The sequence below is a fragment of the Delphinapterus leucas genome, chromosome 4 (assembly GCF_059928025.1).
Source record: "Delphinapterus leucas isolate spDelLeu-1000000601 "Yukka" chromosome 4, BTC_Dleu_Yukka2, whole genome shotgun sequence".
Classification (NCBI taxonomy): domain Eukaryota; kingdom Metazoa; phylum Chordata; class Mammalia; order Artiodactyla; family Monodontidae; genus Delphinapterus; species Delphinapterus leucas.
Genome location: NC_143132.1, coordinates 8,165,044 through 8,182,704, shown reverse-complemented (window position 1 = coordinate 8,182,704; position 17,661 = coordinate 8,165,044). Strand labels below are relative to the sequence as shown.

The following is a 17,661-nucleotide window of genomic DNA, read 5'->3' as shown; positions in this document are numbered from 1 at the left end:
CCCGGGACTCTTCACGGGAAGCTCGATAAGCGATGGCACTGAGAAGGTGACGCCCCGTGTGGCACCTGCTCCACTGTCCAACAAGGAGGGTAGAAAAAGCCCCATCTAGAGACTGAGTGAATGAGTGAACTGATGAATGAAAAAGAGATCAAGAAGCTATAATCCTAGTTTCTCTCAAGAAGTACATTTCTCACAAGAAGCAAATGACAATTTGAATAAGAGCTGAGAATTTGATGATATGGGGACTTCTTATTCATTCTGATAGCTGTGAAAATAGTTAACTGGGATTATGTAGAAGAATGTCCCTATTTTTTGGTGATAGATATTGAAGTATTTTGCAATGAATTGTCAAGATTCTTTAACTAACTTTGAAATGATTCAGAAAAAAAATAAATACAGATGAAACAAAGGTGGCAAAATTCTAATAAATGTTGAATCTAGTGGTAAGTGTAAGGTGACAAGCTCTTATAAATTTGAGGTTGAGAAGACATCTCTACGTTTTCAGAAATTTATGAGATATCTGGGGAGGTGCAGAATTCCAAGTTGTAGCCTTCTGAGGTTAACCCTCAAAGTGGTAAAATCTGATGACCAAAATAAAGGGGGTCGGGGTGATTATTTGCCTTACTAAAGAATTAACCACATGTTGACTCTTCTTCTGCATTTTAACTAGTTTCCAACTTACACACAGCTACACAGGAACCCAAGTTTTGTATGTATACCTGTCTGGTTTCTTGTCAATATTTGGAAAAGGGTGAGATTTCCAATTTTATTTTAAACAAATTAATCTTTTAACAAGAATGATCAACACAGGACAAGAAAGTGACAAGTAAGAAGTATGACCACAGAAAGTCTGACGTTATTCTATTCAGTTTCTAACGAATATATGCTTCTGTTGCTAAGTGAGCAGCATCAAAGAACGACTGTGCGGGTAAAGCAGGTTGATGCTGACTCCGGCAAGAGAATACAAATAATTTTGAAAATGCAACGTTTGAGATATTTTCAGTCTCGCTAAAAATTAAAAAGGCAATACTTTCTTTCATGGTGAAAGTATTCCCAGCCTAGAAAGCTGGTCAGAGGATGCGGGTCTCTACAGCAGCGATCTGTATGTCTATGCAAGGGGTCTCCTTTGAACCTAGACACTTTACTGTCACTCCTTATGAGCTGCCCAAAGCCTTCAGTATATTTATTGCCTGAAACAGGTGCACCGATAACAAAGGACCAGAAAAGTTTTTCTTTACAGAAAGGTATTTATTGCGATAGAGTACATCATACTACATGAGTTTCTTCTTGACCGATCTCTTAGGCCATACATAAAACTCACATACAGACAAACCTTTGGTTAAACTCTCACAAGTGTTTGGAGGATTTCTATTTTAAAAGTGCTACATTTTAAGCAGGGGAATGGTCTCTACCAAGACCAAATTATCAGCTAAAAATTAATAAATCAAAAAATTTCCTAACTGCCAGCCCTCTTGCACATACGTAAGACAAAATACTTTTGTCTCATCCAGCAGGGAACCGCTGCAAGGCTGATAACACAAAAGTACCTTTCTTTCCGCTGAATCAAGGAAAGGCTCTCTTTCTCTCGCTCTGAGTCATGACTCCAAACTGCCCCTGAGACAACAATAGGGACTGTGAAAGAACTCTGAACCAGCGGAGGTAGACGGGAAGTCATAAATCCACTTCCCCCTCATTTACAAGGTTTGTTCAATAAAGAATACAAGCCTATGTCAGAGCAGGAGCCTTTGGGTATGAAACAAAGAGATATTTATACATATAAAATAGAAAAGTTAGTGCGGGTGCCAGAGAGAAGTGAGGGCACGTCTACTACCAACAATAAAAGCACCCCTTACAGTGTCAGCGTGGCCTGAACAGAGCCCCAAAGAAACAACGGAATTTTGGAAAGAAGCTACAGCTTGGGTCCTCCTAGATCCCCATCAAAGATAATGGTCATACATAAAATATGTTCTGCAGGGCAAAATGAGAAATCAACACAGAATATACATGGGAGGGCTTAGCAATAAATAGAGTATTAAATTCTTGGGTCCACCTATGAACTTTCAGTGAAAGAAAGGCCAAGCTGTTTTGCAGAAGAAAAGTTGTGAAGTCAGCTTCACGGGATAAGGAAACGCTCACCTGGATGTTGACAAACACGCCGTGGTAAGTCTCATACAGGACTCTGTTACCCTTCACGTGCAGAGGAAATTCGAAAGGAATTTCTGTTCTGCCGCTGGGAAATTTACCTGGTTTCACCATTTCGATGGTGCTGTTGATAATCTGGATGGGCTGTAAAGAAAACCCAAGTCAGTCCATCAACAAGCACTTCTTGATGCACTTTCTTTCACGTTACTGCGTCTATTAAATAATCTCCTGAGACACCACACCCCAGCCCTCGGCCGCTACCATCCTGGTGCCCTGTCAGCGGTGAGTTGGCCCAAGGTCTCTGGTTCATTTGCAGGACTGGATGCTTAGGCGTTTGGTGCACAGTAGGAAGTGAACTGATATACTTCCCTCCCTTAACCCGAAGTATCTCAGTTGACTGTCCTAACGACCCTTCCAGCGGGCACCTCCACCTTCAGAGTGAAGCAGACGTGCCCGGCACTTGGCAAGGTGCGGGGCCCTCTCGCAGCCCAGGGCACCCGTGCAGGCCTCCTCGGCTGGGCCCTTGGAGGGAAGCAGTACTCACACTTGGAACCTGCCTAAAAGGCAGTTGTTACACCTTACTTAGTTAAGGTACTCTAAGCCATTGATTTACAATCACTTTGAGAAAATCCACAGCTTCTGAAGTGAGTCTCTAAGTGTTGATGGAAGAAAATAAGAAAACTGTGGAAAAACCTGAGAAGGTCCTGAATCTGAATACTCTTAATGAACCTTTCTTTCCTCTCAACTCTTTCCCCTTCAAAACTTAAAGAGTTAATAATATGTCCTTCAGGAAAAGGAAACTATAAGTATAGAAAAAAGACTTCACTTTCTAGAACACAGAACTTTAAGTGACAGAAAAGAATGGCTCTACCTGCATCTTACCTGCATGCCATATCCAACAGCAGCTGGATTAAAATAACAGTTAAAAGAACAGTTTTGTTTCGGGAAGGTAAGTGCCAGAAGGCCCAGGCACAACTTCTCAGACAGCTCTTGTCTCCTTAATGGCTGAAATTAGTCCCCCCCAATCCTATCTAATGGGAATAAAAACAAGCAGACTTTCAATAACAGAATATATTCAAAATCAAAACATCTGAATGTTTTTTCAGTTTGATTAGTAAATAGTAAAAGCATGACTACCACCATTCCTTGCAAAATAGCGACAAATAACAAGCCAGACAGCAAGTAAAAACCACCACAGACGTTTGAAAAACGAACTAAAAACGTGCAACGCTAGCATTCTTACCTTAACAGAATTATAGAATGCTTCGAACACACCCACACTCTTGGCACTGAGTTGGAGGTTCACGGTTCCTTCCACTGTCAAGGAGACTCCCTGGTGCTGGACCGAATCCTTCCCAGATACAACCACCACCCCGGAGAGCATTTCCTGGGGGAGGGGAGACAGCCACCCAACACATTAGCACGGCTCTTTCATCCACCTGGTTTACTAGCAAAGTCAGCCTCCGTAACCATCAATTTGTTCAAAGATGCAGACACTCATTGAGTGCTTATCATAGACCAGATGCCTGGATACCAGGATGGGGAAGGGCCAGCCCTGGGGGGTCCCGGGGGAACGGGGGGGGGGGTGGCGGGGGGGGGGGTGGCGGGGGCGGGGGTGGCGAGGAATCTCATCCCATCACCGCCTTCCGGACACACCTTCGTTCCTGCTGGAGAATCCAAACAAATGTCTGATTTCAAAAGGGCAAAGAGAAGGGCCTGGGGGAAGGGCAGGTTCACAGACCTTTACACAGGAGCGTGTACGGCGATCTCCTCAGAAGGAATATGACACAATAAGAGCCTTTTCTTTAGGTTCTTTCTCAATTATGCCGACTAAGATGATTACACACTGTCAAACGCATGAGCAATTGAGCATGGCTGCTGGCCGGGTGTCCTCTGCCCAGAGAGCCTCGTGGGGGGCCTGGAGGTCGTGGATATACCACCCGACGGCCACACGGCCCTTCACTAAGCCCCCAGCCCCTCTGTGTCCTGCTTCCTGCTGGTGGACAGTCGAGCCCAGATTTCCCTGGTTCATGAATCATTTAAGAAAGACTTCACAACAGAGCACCCATTCACATCCATTCACTTCTCTGGAGATAATCACTGAGTCACAGAATATGGACATTAACTACATTCCTTCCTGTCACCGTGGGCTTGCCGGTCTCAAGTTGCGACTGGGGTTTGCGTGGAACAGGAAGTTGAGAAGATTAACTAGCACCAACCAAAGGAAATCCACAATAAACACAAAACAACGTGTTTCTGAAATGACCTCGAGAAACGGTTTGTGACTGTTCTCAAATGGTAATGTGATGGCAGAACTGTTGACAAAAAGACGAAAAAAAGAAAAACAGCAAAAATTAAAAATGGCCCCACAAAGCAATTATACCCCAAAAAAGATGTTAAAAAAAAAAACGGTCCCACAGATCAAAGCATTAAAAAAATCTGTCCTCCTGGCGTTTAAATCTGTTTACCTTTTATTTTCTCTAGTCATCTGGTGAAAAAACTTTCACCAAGTTCTGACATTATGTGAAATTTTGGGAGCGGGGACTATTCTATGTCCCTTAAATAAGCTAAGTATTTTGGCTTTGTTTCCCATTCCCCATCCCAAAGCGCTGAAGTCTAAATTAAACAAACACTCTCAGCTCCTTTTTAAGCAGAATTCAAGGGGTAGAACTCATTTTGTTCGTAACATAAGAAGTTCGTAAGAGAATTTAAATGAAAACCCTTCTGAAATACTAATTTTACTTTTAAATTTAATTAAAATTAATTCTATTAATTTTTGTACAACCTAAATGAAATTTAAAAATCTAATTTTTAAGAATTTAAATCCACTAGTATATTTTAAGAAATATGCTTTACTAGTATGTCCCAGAATTAAAATCAGAGAAAACAATTCATGAACTTTATCAATTAAACAACACAATAGTACTTGGTTCTGCTTCTACTTAATTGTAATGTATTCAGTTAATCTCATGGGAACAGGATCTGGGTTGACCACTGAATACCATATTATAATCACGACATCAATAGAACTGTTTCCTTCCTTTAATCCCTATGGCATAAGAAGGAAAAAGCAGTGAAGTACCCTGGAAATTAGCAGAGTAAATATTTTATGATTCTTTTGTCATTCCTTGATTTCAATTAAGAAATATAGTAGAGAGAATAAAAAATTAATATAATATTTGCAGATAAATTAGGCATTCTAACAATACACAGGTCCATTCAATTCCTACCAACATAAGAAAGATAAAGAATTAGTCCAAGTACAGCCCACGGAGCCAAGAATTTTAAAACAGATATTTCAACAAAGAGTTAAGACCCATGGTAAGAAGACGACTGACACTTCTTTCTGTTTTTTTAAATTGAGGTATAATCGACATACAACACTGTATTTGTTTTAGGTGTACCAGACAATTCTTGGTTAATCCTGGTGAGAGAGGAGAGAATAACTTGTATAACTGAAATTAACGAGAACCCAAGACCTCACCAAGAACTTCCCGCTCAGACTTCCACCTAGAAGGCTCAACAGGGAGAAAAGATCAGGGCTGTGGACAGCGAGGGTACCTCGCTGGTACCGTGACGTGATAAGTGGGGTCCCTCACTGAGGGCCATGATTTCAAAGAGGAGGCCCTCCTGGACGTAAGGATGACAATGAACCCCGGAAACAATGTACAGCGTGTGCTGATTTTCGGGGGGAGAAGAGCCATGGCTTTTGTCACATCAGCAAGGAGGCCTTGCCCTGAGAAAGGTTAAGAAACAGAGAGAGACGCAGGCCCCGCACTCGTGTGCGTGTAGCCGACACGAGGAGACAGATCCCAGCGCTCTGGCCCGCCCGTGTGGCCCTCAGCGGGGACCCGCAGCCGCCACACTCCCACCAGCATCGGCAGAAGCCGGGCCCTGGGGGGGTGCGTCCCGCGCGCGCCCGCGGCCAGCCCGCAGCAGGGGTCTCCAGGCTCTGCCCGGAGGAGCCGAGTCCAGAGGAAGGCCTGGAACCCCGGCACCAGAGCCAAACCAGAAGCGGGGTCGCCCAAAGTCTCCGGGTCTCCCCGGCTGACCGGCCGCTGGCTTTCTCCGCAGAAGCCACCGCCGAGGCTTCCCGAGGGGGCTGAGAGGCTGCGGCTTGTAACTTTGTATTCTCTAAACGGAAGGGGCCGCTAGCGAACTCCACAACTCTTTTCTTCTTTGTTCTCCGGAATCTAATGCCAAACCCATAATTAGGGCTCTGGGCTGCAGGAGGGCAGCGTCGAGTCAGCAACGCCCCCGCCCGGCCTCCTGGAAATCACCCAGAAGAACAAGACACAAAACCACAAACGCCCTTCTCGGTGAAGCAAGGAGACGGCTAACTGCCGTGAAATAGGTGAAGACGAGCAGGGGCCGCGCAGTCAAAAGGCGAAGTGAGGCCCGCGGCTGCAGGAAGCCGCTTCTGGAAGGTGAGGGGCACCTGGGAGGGAGCCTCCCGACGCCCCACGCAGGAAGCAGGAGCTGTGACCCGCCCCCCAGCTGCTTCTCACATACGGGGGCCGGGGGTAAAGGTTAGAGAGACTCACGTCAAACCTCAGCCAGCGCGGTCCAGGAATAAATCATCTCCTGCAAGAAGGAGACATTGTGAGAACCAGCAGAGGTGCTTGGACACACAAAGCACAGACCACGTGGCTCTTCTACGTAAAGGAACTCCACAGGGTAAAAAGGCCAGTCATTTCCACGGCCCTACAGATGGGGGGCTCCAGCCCCACCTGTGCGCCCTCATCTCTAAACGCTCCCCCTCAGCCACTCCTCTCCACCGTCCTGGCCCCCGCATCCAGCCTCAGGACGTGTGCACACACTCCTGCCCCCACCTGGATGCTCTTCTTCCAGAACCCACGTGGCTCGTGACGAAGACTCTCTCCTTGACCAAACTCTACTCAGCCTCTCTCTCTCTTTTTTTTTGGCGGTACGCGGGCCTCTCACTGTTGTGGCCTCTCCCGTTGCGGAGCACAGGCTCCGGACGCGCAGGCTCAGCGGCCACAGCTCACGGGCCCAGCCGCTCCGCGGCATGTGGGATCTTCCCGGACCGGGGCACGAACCCGCGTCCCCTGCATCGGCAGGCGGACTCCCAACTACTGCGCCACCAGGGAAGCCCTACTCAGCCTCTCTTGAGCTCTTTTTCAACTAGGCCTCGGCTTTTGATTTCCGTGTTCCTCTCTGCATCGTCTGATTGTAGCAAGAATTCTGCTAAGTCAGTTGAACCATCCTCCATATCCATCACCCTCAACACCTGACCAGGTTCCTCATTCTCCACCTCTCCTGGCCCCGGGGGGTGTCTGATGAACCTGGCCTGCCTTCAGCAAGAACCCTGTGAGCTGGTTTATTCCTTTACCCTCCTGATGTTTCTTCTCAGTAATTTTCCATCCAGTGACACCCCCCCCCCACTCTGCTCCCTGGCGATAATTACCACTTGCCCACACTGCACTCAGAGTGGAGCCTCTTTTCCCCACTGCAAGACCCCACTGCAGTGGTCCCTACATCTATCTCAACAGTTCCCCCCTGAATAAAGTCTGCTTTACCATCTTCAACAAGGGCCACGGATAATTTTTTCTCTCACACTCGCTCCCTCTTCTCCATCAAGTTGGTGCTCAAATGACAGCGTCCTCATGAGGACTCCCCTGACCACTCCTATTAAAACTGCACTACCCCCTTTTCAACACTCACTTATCCCCCCTCCCTAACTTTGCTCTGCAGCACTTGTCGCCTTCTAAACTACTCCATAAGTGCTTATCTATTTTACTTATCATCTGTACTCCTGGAATGTAAACTCCACAAGGGTAGAGTGACAGCAAGAGCAGGCACTCGATGTTTACTGAACAAATAAATGACTACCCACCAGAAAAACACAGCACCAACAAGCAGATGGAAACTGTGAACATGCATTTCACCGTGAATTTTTCAATGTCATGATGCAATTGCTTCTATGAGGGATGAACACAAGACAGAGCTATGAGAGTTCAGGGATAAGATGGTGAGGCAAAAGAAAGAGATAAAAAATATAAGAAAAGCTCAGAAAAGAAGTGGAAGGAAAAAATAAAACCATCACAGAAAAGGAGGTGAAACTGAAAGGGGCTCAAAATACATACAGGACAGAAATGAGAAAATTCAAACAAATCGTGTGAAAATTTAAGAAAGAATTAAAAAGAATCACCAGAGAAAAAGATAAATACAAGAGACCATGAGGAACATCCAACATATGCATAATGAAGTTCCCAAATAAGAAAACTGAAATAATGGAACACAACATATTTACTGATGTAATTTTTAAACACTGAAAAAGCAAATGGATTAGGAACGGTTAAGAAAAAGATAGACTCTAGTAAAACTATTCTACTTAAAAAAAAGAAGGAATCCTTTAGGAGTCAGGCAAAAGAAAAGTCACTTACAAGAGGGGGAAAAGCAGACTTCTTCACAGCAAAATACAATCCAAAATGAAAGTACAGCAATACTCATTACAATGCTCAAGGAAACAAGTGTGATGATACTAGGGTTTTAGACTTACCTAAACAGTTGCTCGCATATAAAAGAAATTTTACATGTGCAGAAACAAACAAACAAAACCCCAAGGAGCACTGCATAAAAAGCCTTCTTGAGGAACTGATTAGATAGTGAACTATAACTCTTCAAGAGAAACCCTCCATCAAAAGAACCAATTGTGAGGACTGGATCCATTCAACTGAAAGAATAAGACTAAGAGGTATGTGATGATTATGGTGAGAGAGCAGAGTGCAAAATACAAGCCCTGACAGCGCAGAAACTACTTAAATAACACCAGTTGGGCAACTAAGGGGCTAGAAAGTGGGAGGCAGTACAATGTACGTGGCTTCCTTGTCCTTGACAGCTGGGGTTTAAAAACGTATCATTGAAACCACGCTCTCCAATACGGTAGCCACTAGCCATATGTGGCTATTTAAACTTAAATTTATATTAATTAATATTAAGGAAAATTTAAAGTTCAGGTCCTCAGTTGCCCTAGCTACATTTCAACTGCTTGCAAGCCACATTATGGCTAGTGGCTATCACAACGGACAGGGCAGATAAATAGCACATTCACATCATCACAGAGAGTTCTACTGCACAGTGCTGATTTAAAGTTAATAAATCAAATAATGTTGTACAAATAAAGTTAACTTAAACACCAGTAAAGGTAATATTTGTAAATAACTAAGATCAGTTGGTAGAAGAGAAGGGAGAAGGAAAGAAGAGGAGCTATACTAATTTCACCATTGTTCATAGTAGAGAATTAATAAATAACATCTAAAACAGAGAAGAATTAGGGTACAATAAAAAGGTGTAAGGATAAGAATTATAATAAAACTGCAAATTATTAGAAGATCATACAAACAACATAAAGCAAATAAGACTGTAGAGAGGCAGATGTTCTAAAAGCTACTTAAGAAACAATACCCCAAGGACTTCCCTGGTGGCACAGTGGTTAAGACTCCACGCTCCCAATGCAGAGGCCCGGGTTCGATCCCTGGTCAGGGAACTAGATCCCACACGCATGCTGCAACTAAGAGTTCGCATGCCACAACTAAGGAGCTGGCGAGCTGCAACTAAGGAGCTGGCGAGCTGCAACTAAGGAGCCTGCCTGCCGCAATTAAGACCCAGTGCAGCCAAATAAATAAATAAAATAAATATTTTTTAAAATGTTAAAAAAAAAACCCAATCCCTCAAATGATAACACAGCACCAGTGGCAGAATTAATGCCAAACATATGTCATATTAATAAACAGGCTAAATTAATACCTATTAAAAAACAGACGTTCAGATTTTATCTCAAAGCAAAACCCAATTTTATGTTGTACGACAAAGAAGCACCTAAAAACGGCAGGGGTGAGGGTAGATTTGGAAAGGTTGAGGAAGAAAGGATAAGCAAATGTATATGAAGCAAATGGAAGAAATAAATCGTGGGTTGTAATCTTAATATCAGACAAGGCTGAGTTCTGAGAAAGAAGGATTAAACCAGACAAAGAAGGGCACTGTATGCTTTTAAAGGGTACAGCCCTCAGGAGAGACATGCGGCATCACTATCTGTGGATCAAATAGCACAGCATCAACACTCAGAGCAAAAACCACAGGGGATACAGAAGAAAACTGAGTAAAACACATCCATTGTGGGAAATGTTAATTTACCCCCCTTAGCCAGGATGGAAAAGAGGACAAAAAGAAGAAAAGATATAAGCACCTTAGTTACACATCAATAAAGTATAACTAACTGAACTCAATATACAACATGCTGACCTCCACACCCTGAATGGAGTAAGTCCAACAGGTCTTTCTTTAGGAAAAAAAATAGCAAAGTATTAATCTAATCGAGAAATAAAAAATATCAAAGATATAGCAGTAATTAAAATAAGAATAAAAGAACACATTGTTCAATTGCATATAAGTAAATTTGAAAAGTTGGTAAAGTGAATGACTTTTCTAGGAAAATATAATTTACCCAAACTAACTCCAAAAGAGACAGGAAAGCTAAAGCAAATATATCACCATAGAAAAATCAGAGAAAGTTATACATAAGCCCCCGCAAAGCACCAGGCCCAGAGACTTGCACAGATCGTTTCCAAATGTGTAAAGTACAGAAAATTCCAATGTTAAACTACTCCAAAACACAGAAAAGTAAAGAATTTCTTTTAAAAAATAAAGCAAATATATCAGTGACACCACAGTAAGACAGTATCTATACACACAACACACCCATACAAAAAGAAAACTAGATTTTTCTCACTTATAAATATATAAATACCAGTGCAAAAGCCCTATATAAGATATTAGCAATACAATCCAGTAGCAACTTAAAGGAATATTACACCGTAAGTATGTGGGATTTAGTCCAGGAATGTATGGATAGCTCAACTGTTGAGGAAAACTATTAATACAACTCACAATTAATAGCTCTCTAGAGAAAATCGTAGAGTCATTTCCATAGATGCTAAAAAGTCACTTGCTAAAATTAATATCCATTCTTGATAAAATTCTTATTAGTAAAATAAGAATAGAAGGATATTTCCTTACCCAGAAGCCAGCATCAAACTTAATGGGAAATGAAACACACTGCATTTAAGTCAGGAATAAAACAAGGATGACCACTATCATCACTATTAACGTACTATATGTACTAGTTAATGCGATGAAACTAGAGAAAGAAGTATGAACTGAAATGTAGGCAAAATTATCATTATTTGTAGATGACATGATTGCATGCCTGAAAGAACCCAAGAGAATTTACTGAAAACTATCAACATGAAGAGAATTTCAGGAAGGAAGATAGCTGGGTACAAAATTAATATACAGAAATCAACAAGGCAACAACAATCAATGAGAAGATACATTCGAAGAAAATACTTTCTTTTTAAAACCAACAAAAAGTTAAAACATTATAAATCAATTTAACAGGAAATGTCTAAAACCCTTAGAAGATGAAAACTAAAACACAGTTGAAGGGCACAAAAGAAACAAACGGAAAGCCACACCATGTTTTTACACCCTTTACATGTCTACTTTCAGTCTATAAAGGTAACATAATCCAAAGAAAACAACATCAGAATTGTTTTTTCTTTTTTAGAGGTGGGCTGGGGTGAGACAGACTAGACAAGCTGATTTTAAAACTCATCTGGAATAATAAATAAATTTTGAAATGAGGAGAAATGAGGGGGACTAGCCCTACGAGATATTATAACACCTCAATAACTTACAAAGTGAGGTGCAGGGCATGTACAGGCTGAAAGATCAATGGAACAAGAGCGAAACTCCAGATATAAACCCAGATACATGGGAATTTAGTAGGTGATAAAGGAAGCATTTTAAATCCAGAGGGAAAAGTTCGAATATTCACTAAATAATACTGGAAAACCAGCCAGAGATCTGGGGGGAAAAATTGTCCAGAACACTGGCAAAAATAATTAAGTTGGAACCATACTGCAAACCTTTGCAGGTAAAAAGTTCTAAATGCATCGAAGACTTAAATGTAAAAATTGAATAACCAAAATTTTAGAGCCACAGGGAATGATTTTTATCATATCAAAGTGGGGAAGGCCTTTCTAAGAATGACTCAAAACTCTGAATAATAAATGACTACAAATACAACCAAAAACAGTTTGTTACATAAAAGTGACTGCAAGCACCATCACTTATATAAATGATAAACTAGAGAAATAATGCAACTTAATATAACAGGTAAAAGGCTAATTTCTCTAATATTTTAAGAACTCCTAAAAAATAAACAAAACAAAAACCACCTAACAACCTAAGAGAAAAATTGAATGATATGAAAACAGGTCACAGAAAAGGAAAAGCCAATTACTCCTAAGCTCATGAAAAAATGCTCAATATCAATGATAACATGAGAAATGATAATTAAAACTATACTAAGTACCATTTTCCACCTATCAGGTTAGCAAAGACCAAAATATACGATCATATTATGGTAGGGAAGGGGGCAACAGGCACTCTCATACATTGCTGAGGGTAGCTGAGAATACCACAATCTTGTACGGGGCATTTGGCAAAACCGAAAACACTTTACAGACACCTGGGCCCAGCAATACCACTTTTAGGAATTTTCCTCAAAGACATTTGCACGTTGAAATGATTATGAACAGCAGTTACTCATTGCAACATTGTTTGTAATAACAAAAGAATGTAAACAACCTAAATTCCAACAATAAGAAAATAGTGGGTTTTCCCTTTAATATCTTGGAGATATTCATATTAGTACATATACGTTCTTTTTTTTTTTAAGGCTGCATGTTGCACCATTGTGAAAAATGGGGAGAAAAAGAACATTTATATATATTTACTTGTATATGCATAAAATAACTTTGGCAGAAATGACAAGAAATCGAGAGCTTTTAGTTGCCCCATAGGAGAGGACCTTGATGGACAAAGGAGGACAGACGCATCCATTCTGGAACTCATGAATTTTAAACCATCTGCACTGATGTTACCTGGTAACATAATAAATCAATTTTAAAATAAGATCAATCCCAGACTGGGTGACCTCTAAGTGTAAAAATGTACAAAGTTCTAAGCCCCTTAAATGTTGATGACCCAAGGGCACAGTGGTCTTCCTCAGGAAAAGATCTAAAGATTGTACGCTAGAAAGTCACATTCTCCGGATTACCTCTTACTTTGGACTTGAACACAACTGCTAGGGAAGTGAAAGTCTCTGAGTTAATGCCTCAGCCGCTCTCTCTCTAATATTTTCCTCTCTGATGGTCCCAAGCAGCATGAGGAGCCTCACAGCCATCGTTGTCCCCAGGAGTCCTCTGAGTCTCTGAACAAGTCCTTCCTTCCTAATGTTTCAGCGATACTCTTAGAACCGCCTGGGATTCTTATACCACATTGGTCTAGAGATCCTGTACCCCAAGAGTGAGTTGCCCTTTCATTTACAGACAGTGAACCAAATGTGTTAAGCAGTTCACTAACATAAAAAAAAAAAATCACAAGGTAAATCACTGAGCTAGGTGGGAAAACACAAGCGGACTTTTGCTTGTTGAAAGACTCTAGTCCTTAGTGGCACTGAGAGACCCATTTTGGTTGGAAAAGGGAAAATCAGACCCATTGAAGAGATTTCAACTTCTTAGGTGTCCCCATCTCCATTTTTCTGTAAAACAACTGTTTTCCATCGTGTTTTAAAACAGAATAAACAATCACCAGATATTTCTCCACATATTAAGTAATGGGCCAATATTGTGTGGTGTTTACTAAGGTTCTAGAAAGGAGAATTTTGAAGAGATGCATCATCTCCAATCTATCATTAAAACCAAGACAATGCTGTTGAGCAATCCCATTCCTAGATTCTACTCAAATGAAATCGAAGATTATGTTCACACAAAAATCTGTACGCAAATATTTCTTGTAATTTCACTCATCATCACCCAAGTGTCCTTCAACAGGTGAATGGAGGAACAGTGGTACATCCATGAAAGAGAAGACGACTCAGCAATAAAAAGGAACAAACTACTGACACACAGCAACTTGAATGAGTCTCAAAGGCATTATGCTAAGTGTTAAGGCCAGATTCAAAAGGCTGCGTGTCGTACAACTGTATTTATGTCACATATGTGACCTTCTGCAAAAGGCCAACTATAGGGATTAAAACCACATCAGTGCTTGCCTGAGGCTGGGGCGGGTGTGGGGGAAGAGGCTGAGTACAGAGGACATGAGGGAATTTGGGGGAGTGCCAGAACTGTTCCATATCTTGATTGTGATGGCAGCTAAGGTCTCGGAAACACTTGCAGTGAGAAGAGCAATCAATTGTATGTGATATACGTCAATTAAGAAACTCACAAAGATAATCAAGTATAGAAAAAAACACAGTTATCCTACCTTGTTGACAACAGGGCCATATTCTTAAAGTGATTAATATTTAAGTAAAAATCAAGCAGTTCATTAGCAATGAAACTGTAACAAAATACTGAGATACTAATTTGTGTGGCTTATATACACTTACTGCCAAAACAGTAGAAATAATATAATCATTCAGTCAACATATATTTTTGGCATGCGTACCATGCATCAGATACTGTTCCAGGCACCAGGGGCAGGGCAGTGAACAAAAGAGGTAAAGCCCTTGTTCTCAGTGGGCTTACATTTCAGTACTGCATTCTGATGGTGTACTAATACGGTAAAACAAAGCAGGTTTCTTCTAGGTCAGTACAGTACAAGTGTAGGTCTAAATACTCAGTAAAACGGGCTGACAAAAATCACAGCTATTGTCCGATGGAGCCATCTCTGAAATTTCTAGTTCTGAAATTTTCTTGAGAGTCTGGAAAAGAAACCTGAGCCCCTGAATAAAAGTTTAGATGAAAGGGGCAAAATGAGATTGCCAATACTAGTCAGAAAAGTAAAAATTAGTAAGAGTAAGTAAATATGAGGTCTTTAGCGCAGGAATATTAAAATCGAACCTTGGTGTGCTGTGTGGTTTCAGGGGTTAGATACTACATATTAGCAAAATTATGAGTTAATACAGATGACTAGATTTCAGATTTCAATAACATTAAAACTCACAGAAACTTTATAGCGTTGATACTCGTTTGGCACTATTGGCCTAAGTGAATGCAAAGACTCCAGACTATAAACCCAAGAGTTCAGGAGAGCTCTGACCGCAGAGGCGTCTGGGAGATGGCCTGATTACAGGCCAAAGTAATGACCGTGGAATACAGGCAGATGGCCAAAGAAAATGCTCTGAGTAGCCAGCCCAACGCTTACATAACGAACAACCACCACTAAATTGAATAGCAGTCAGAGGGAACTCAAGTATGAGTGAGACCGACAGTGCATCATCCAAATCCAAGGCACAGGCAAACTCCAGGAACAGAGAGCGAGCGGTGAGCCCTGCAGCAAACTAGGCCACGCCAAGGGCTGCTGAAAGCAGGAGCTCACAGAAGAGCTCAGGGCAGTCATGTGCTGCCCAGCACAGGTGCAGCCTCCCTGCTTCAGACTGGCCCGGCAGCTCCCAGGGCCACCGTTCCATCCCACAGCAGAGGCTGGGAATGTGGAGCATTAGTCCTGGGAAATGCATACGGAGCAGTGAAGGGGAGACAGAGAATATTACTTCTCATCTGATACTCCCTCCTATTACCTGAATGTTCTCAGCAAGTTAAAACTTTTTTAACGTACAAAACAAATATAAACTCTTTTGAAATATCCAAAACAAATGGACACTATTATATCTTTTTTTAATTTTAAAAAAGTTTTTTTCCTGATTATTATTGATGAGGGGAATTTCGGCCCATCTGCCCCTTACTTTTCCACTGATGGGACTTGTGCTCCTTTCCCAAAGATTATGATTTGCATTTTAGAGTAATGGTCCTAAATGATCTCTTCTGATGAAACAAAGGAAGGGCCGGTTTTTGGTTGACGTCATGCCTAGTGTGTGACAGTAAAACTGTAAGCCTAAGTAAGACTATCATCATGGTGGGACAGGGTAGTGAGGATTAATGGAACCCAGTCGTCATTAGAAAGCATGAGTGCCAATGTCATACAACACAAGAACCTGCCAACCGCTGGGAGGACAGCTGGTGTAACCCTTCCAGTTCCTCAGGGGCAAGCTCTTTCTGGGCATCAGAAATCCAAGGTCAGAATAGATTAATTAGGTACAGGTTCCCATCAAGAGTTAAAGGCTACCTACAATCTCATACTACCCTTCCCAGGATGAGTTTAAACACCAGGGAGAGCAGTGAAGGACAGACTCCATCAGCTTCTGCTGGGTCTACTGGCCCAAGAACCCCAGGTGAGCAGGTTTCAAGGAGAAAACTGGCAGAAGCCTAACCAAGGATGGTCAGTCCATGGGTAACCCTGGTACTCATGGATGGTGGGTCTATGATCTGTATGGAGTTAGAAGGCTACCTTTTTTTGACTTAAATCCTCCAATAAATAAAAGCAAAATGCTTGAAGCCTGGCTGTACGCACTGTTATATCAGAAAGTTAACAGAGCCTGTAAGCTTTGGCATAAAACAAACTAAAATGGGATGATATGAAAAAGCTTCAACCTTGTTGGCTCTGGCTAGTCACTACATCCTACAACTAGGAGTTAGTTTCAGTGAGTTCCAGATGTGTGCAGATGCCTCAGCAGCCACTTTGGGATTTGAGGAAGAGTCAGGGAGGGCAGGGTGGGGGGCTCACTTCAAATGAAAAAGTTCTGCTTTTATCTGCTTATAAAATGAACTATTTTAATGGATATTATATTTATTAAAATTAATGTATCAGAATGCTAACTGATAAGACTTCATTTAATAAAAGAGTCTCATTGCTTAGAATTGCAGCAGGGAGGAGCGGAATCGTTATTCTAAACAATGTTGTTCACTTTCTTGAGCTGTTTATGAGGGAACATTCGCTGTAGTTTGTGAGATGAAGGGTAAGATATAATTTCCATCACCTTTAGAAAGGCTCCATTTCTCTGAGCCTGAATCTTCTCCTGCCTGCAAGTGAGAGAGTAGACTGTCTCTTCAAAACAGACAATAAAAGACAAAGGAAATCCTTGTAAAAAATTTTTACTGAAATATAGTTAATCTACAATATCATGTTAGTTTCAGGTGTACAGCAAAGTGATTCAGTTACACAAATATTCTTTTTTTACATTCTCTTCCATTATAGGTTATTACAAGATATCGAGTATGGTTCCCTGTGCTACACAGTAGGTCCTTGTTGGTTAGCTATTTTACATACAGTAGTGTGTATATTTTAATCCCAAACTCCTAATTTATCCCTCCACTCCTCCCCTTTGGTACCCATAAGTTTGTTTTCTATGTCTATGAGTCTATTTCTGTTTTGTAAATAAGTTCCTTTGTATCATATTTTAGATTCCACATATAAGTGATATCATATGATATTTGTCTTTGTCTGGCTTACTTCACTTAGTATGATAATCTCTAGGTCCATCCGTGTTGCTGCAAATGGCATTACTTCATTCCTTTTTATGGCTGAGTAATATTCCATTGTGTGTGTGTACCTCACATCTTCTTTATCCATTCACCTGTTGATGGACACTTA

At 41.5% G+C, this 17,661-nt stretch overlaps 1 protein-coding gene across 3 annotated transcripts in view; it reads right to left on the bottom strand.

Moving 5' to 3' along the window:
* The window catches only part of VPS26C (VPS26 endosomal protein sorting factor C), a 71,830-nt gene that overhangs the window by 34,038 nt on the left and 20,131 nt on the right, over positions 1-17,661 (bottom strand). For 2 of the 3 annotated variants that reach the window (XM_022552800.3, XM_022552799.3), the window contains exons 2-3: positions 3,386-3,529; positions 2,137-2,286 (exon numbers count right to left, since the gene is read on the bottom strand). The exons of the other annotated variant lie outside the window; for it this stretch is intronic. In XM_022552800.3, the coding sequence (XP_022408508.1) occupies positions 2,137-2,286; positions 3,386-3,526 (291 nt within the window). In that variant the 5' untranslated portion in view covers positions 3,527-3,529. The remainder of the gene's footprint in view (positions 1-2,136; positions 2,287-3,385; positions 3,530-17,661) is intronic. 3 annotated transcript variants of the gene reach the window in all.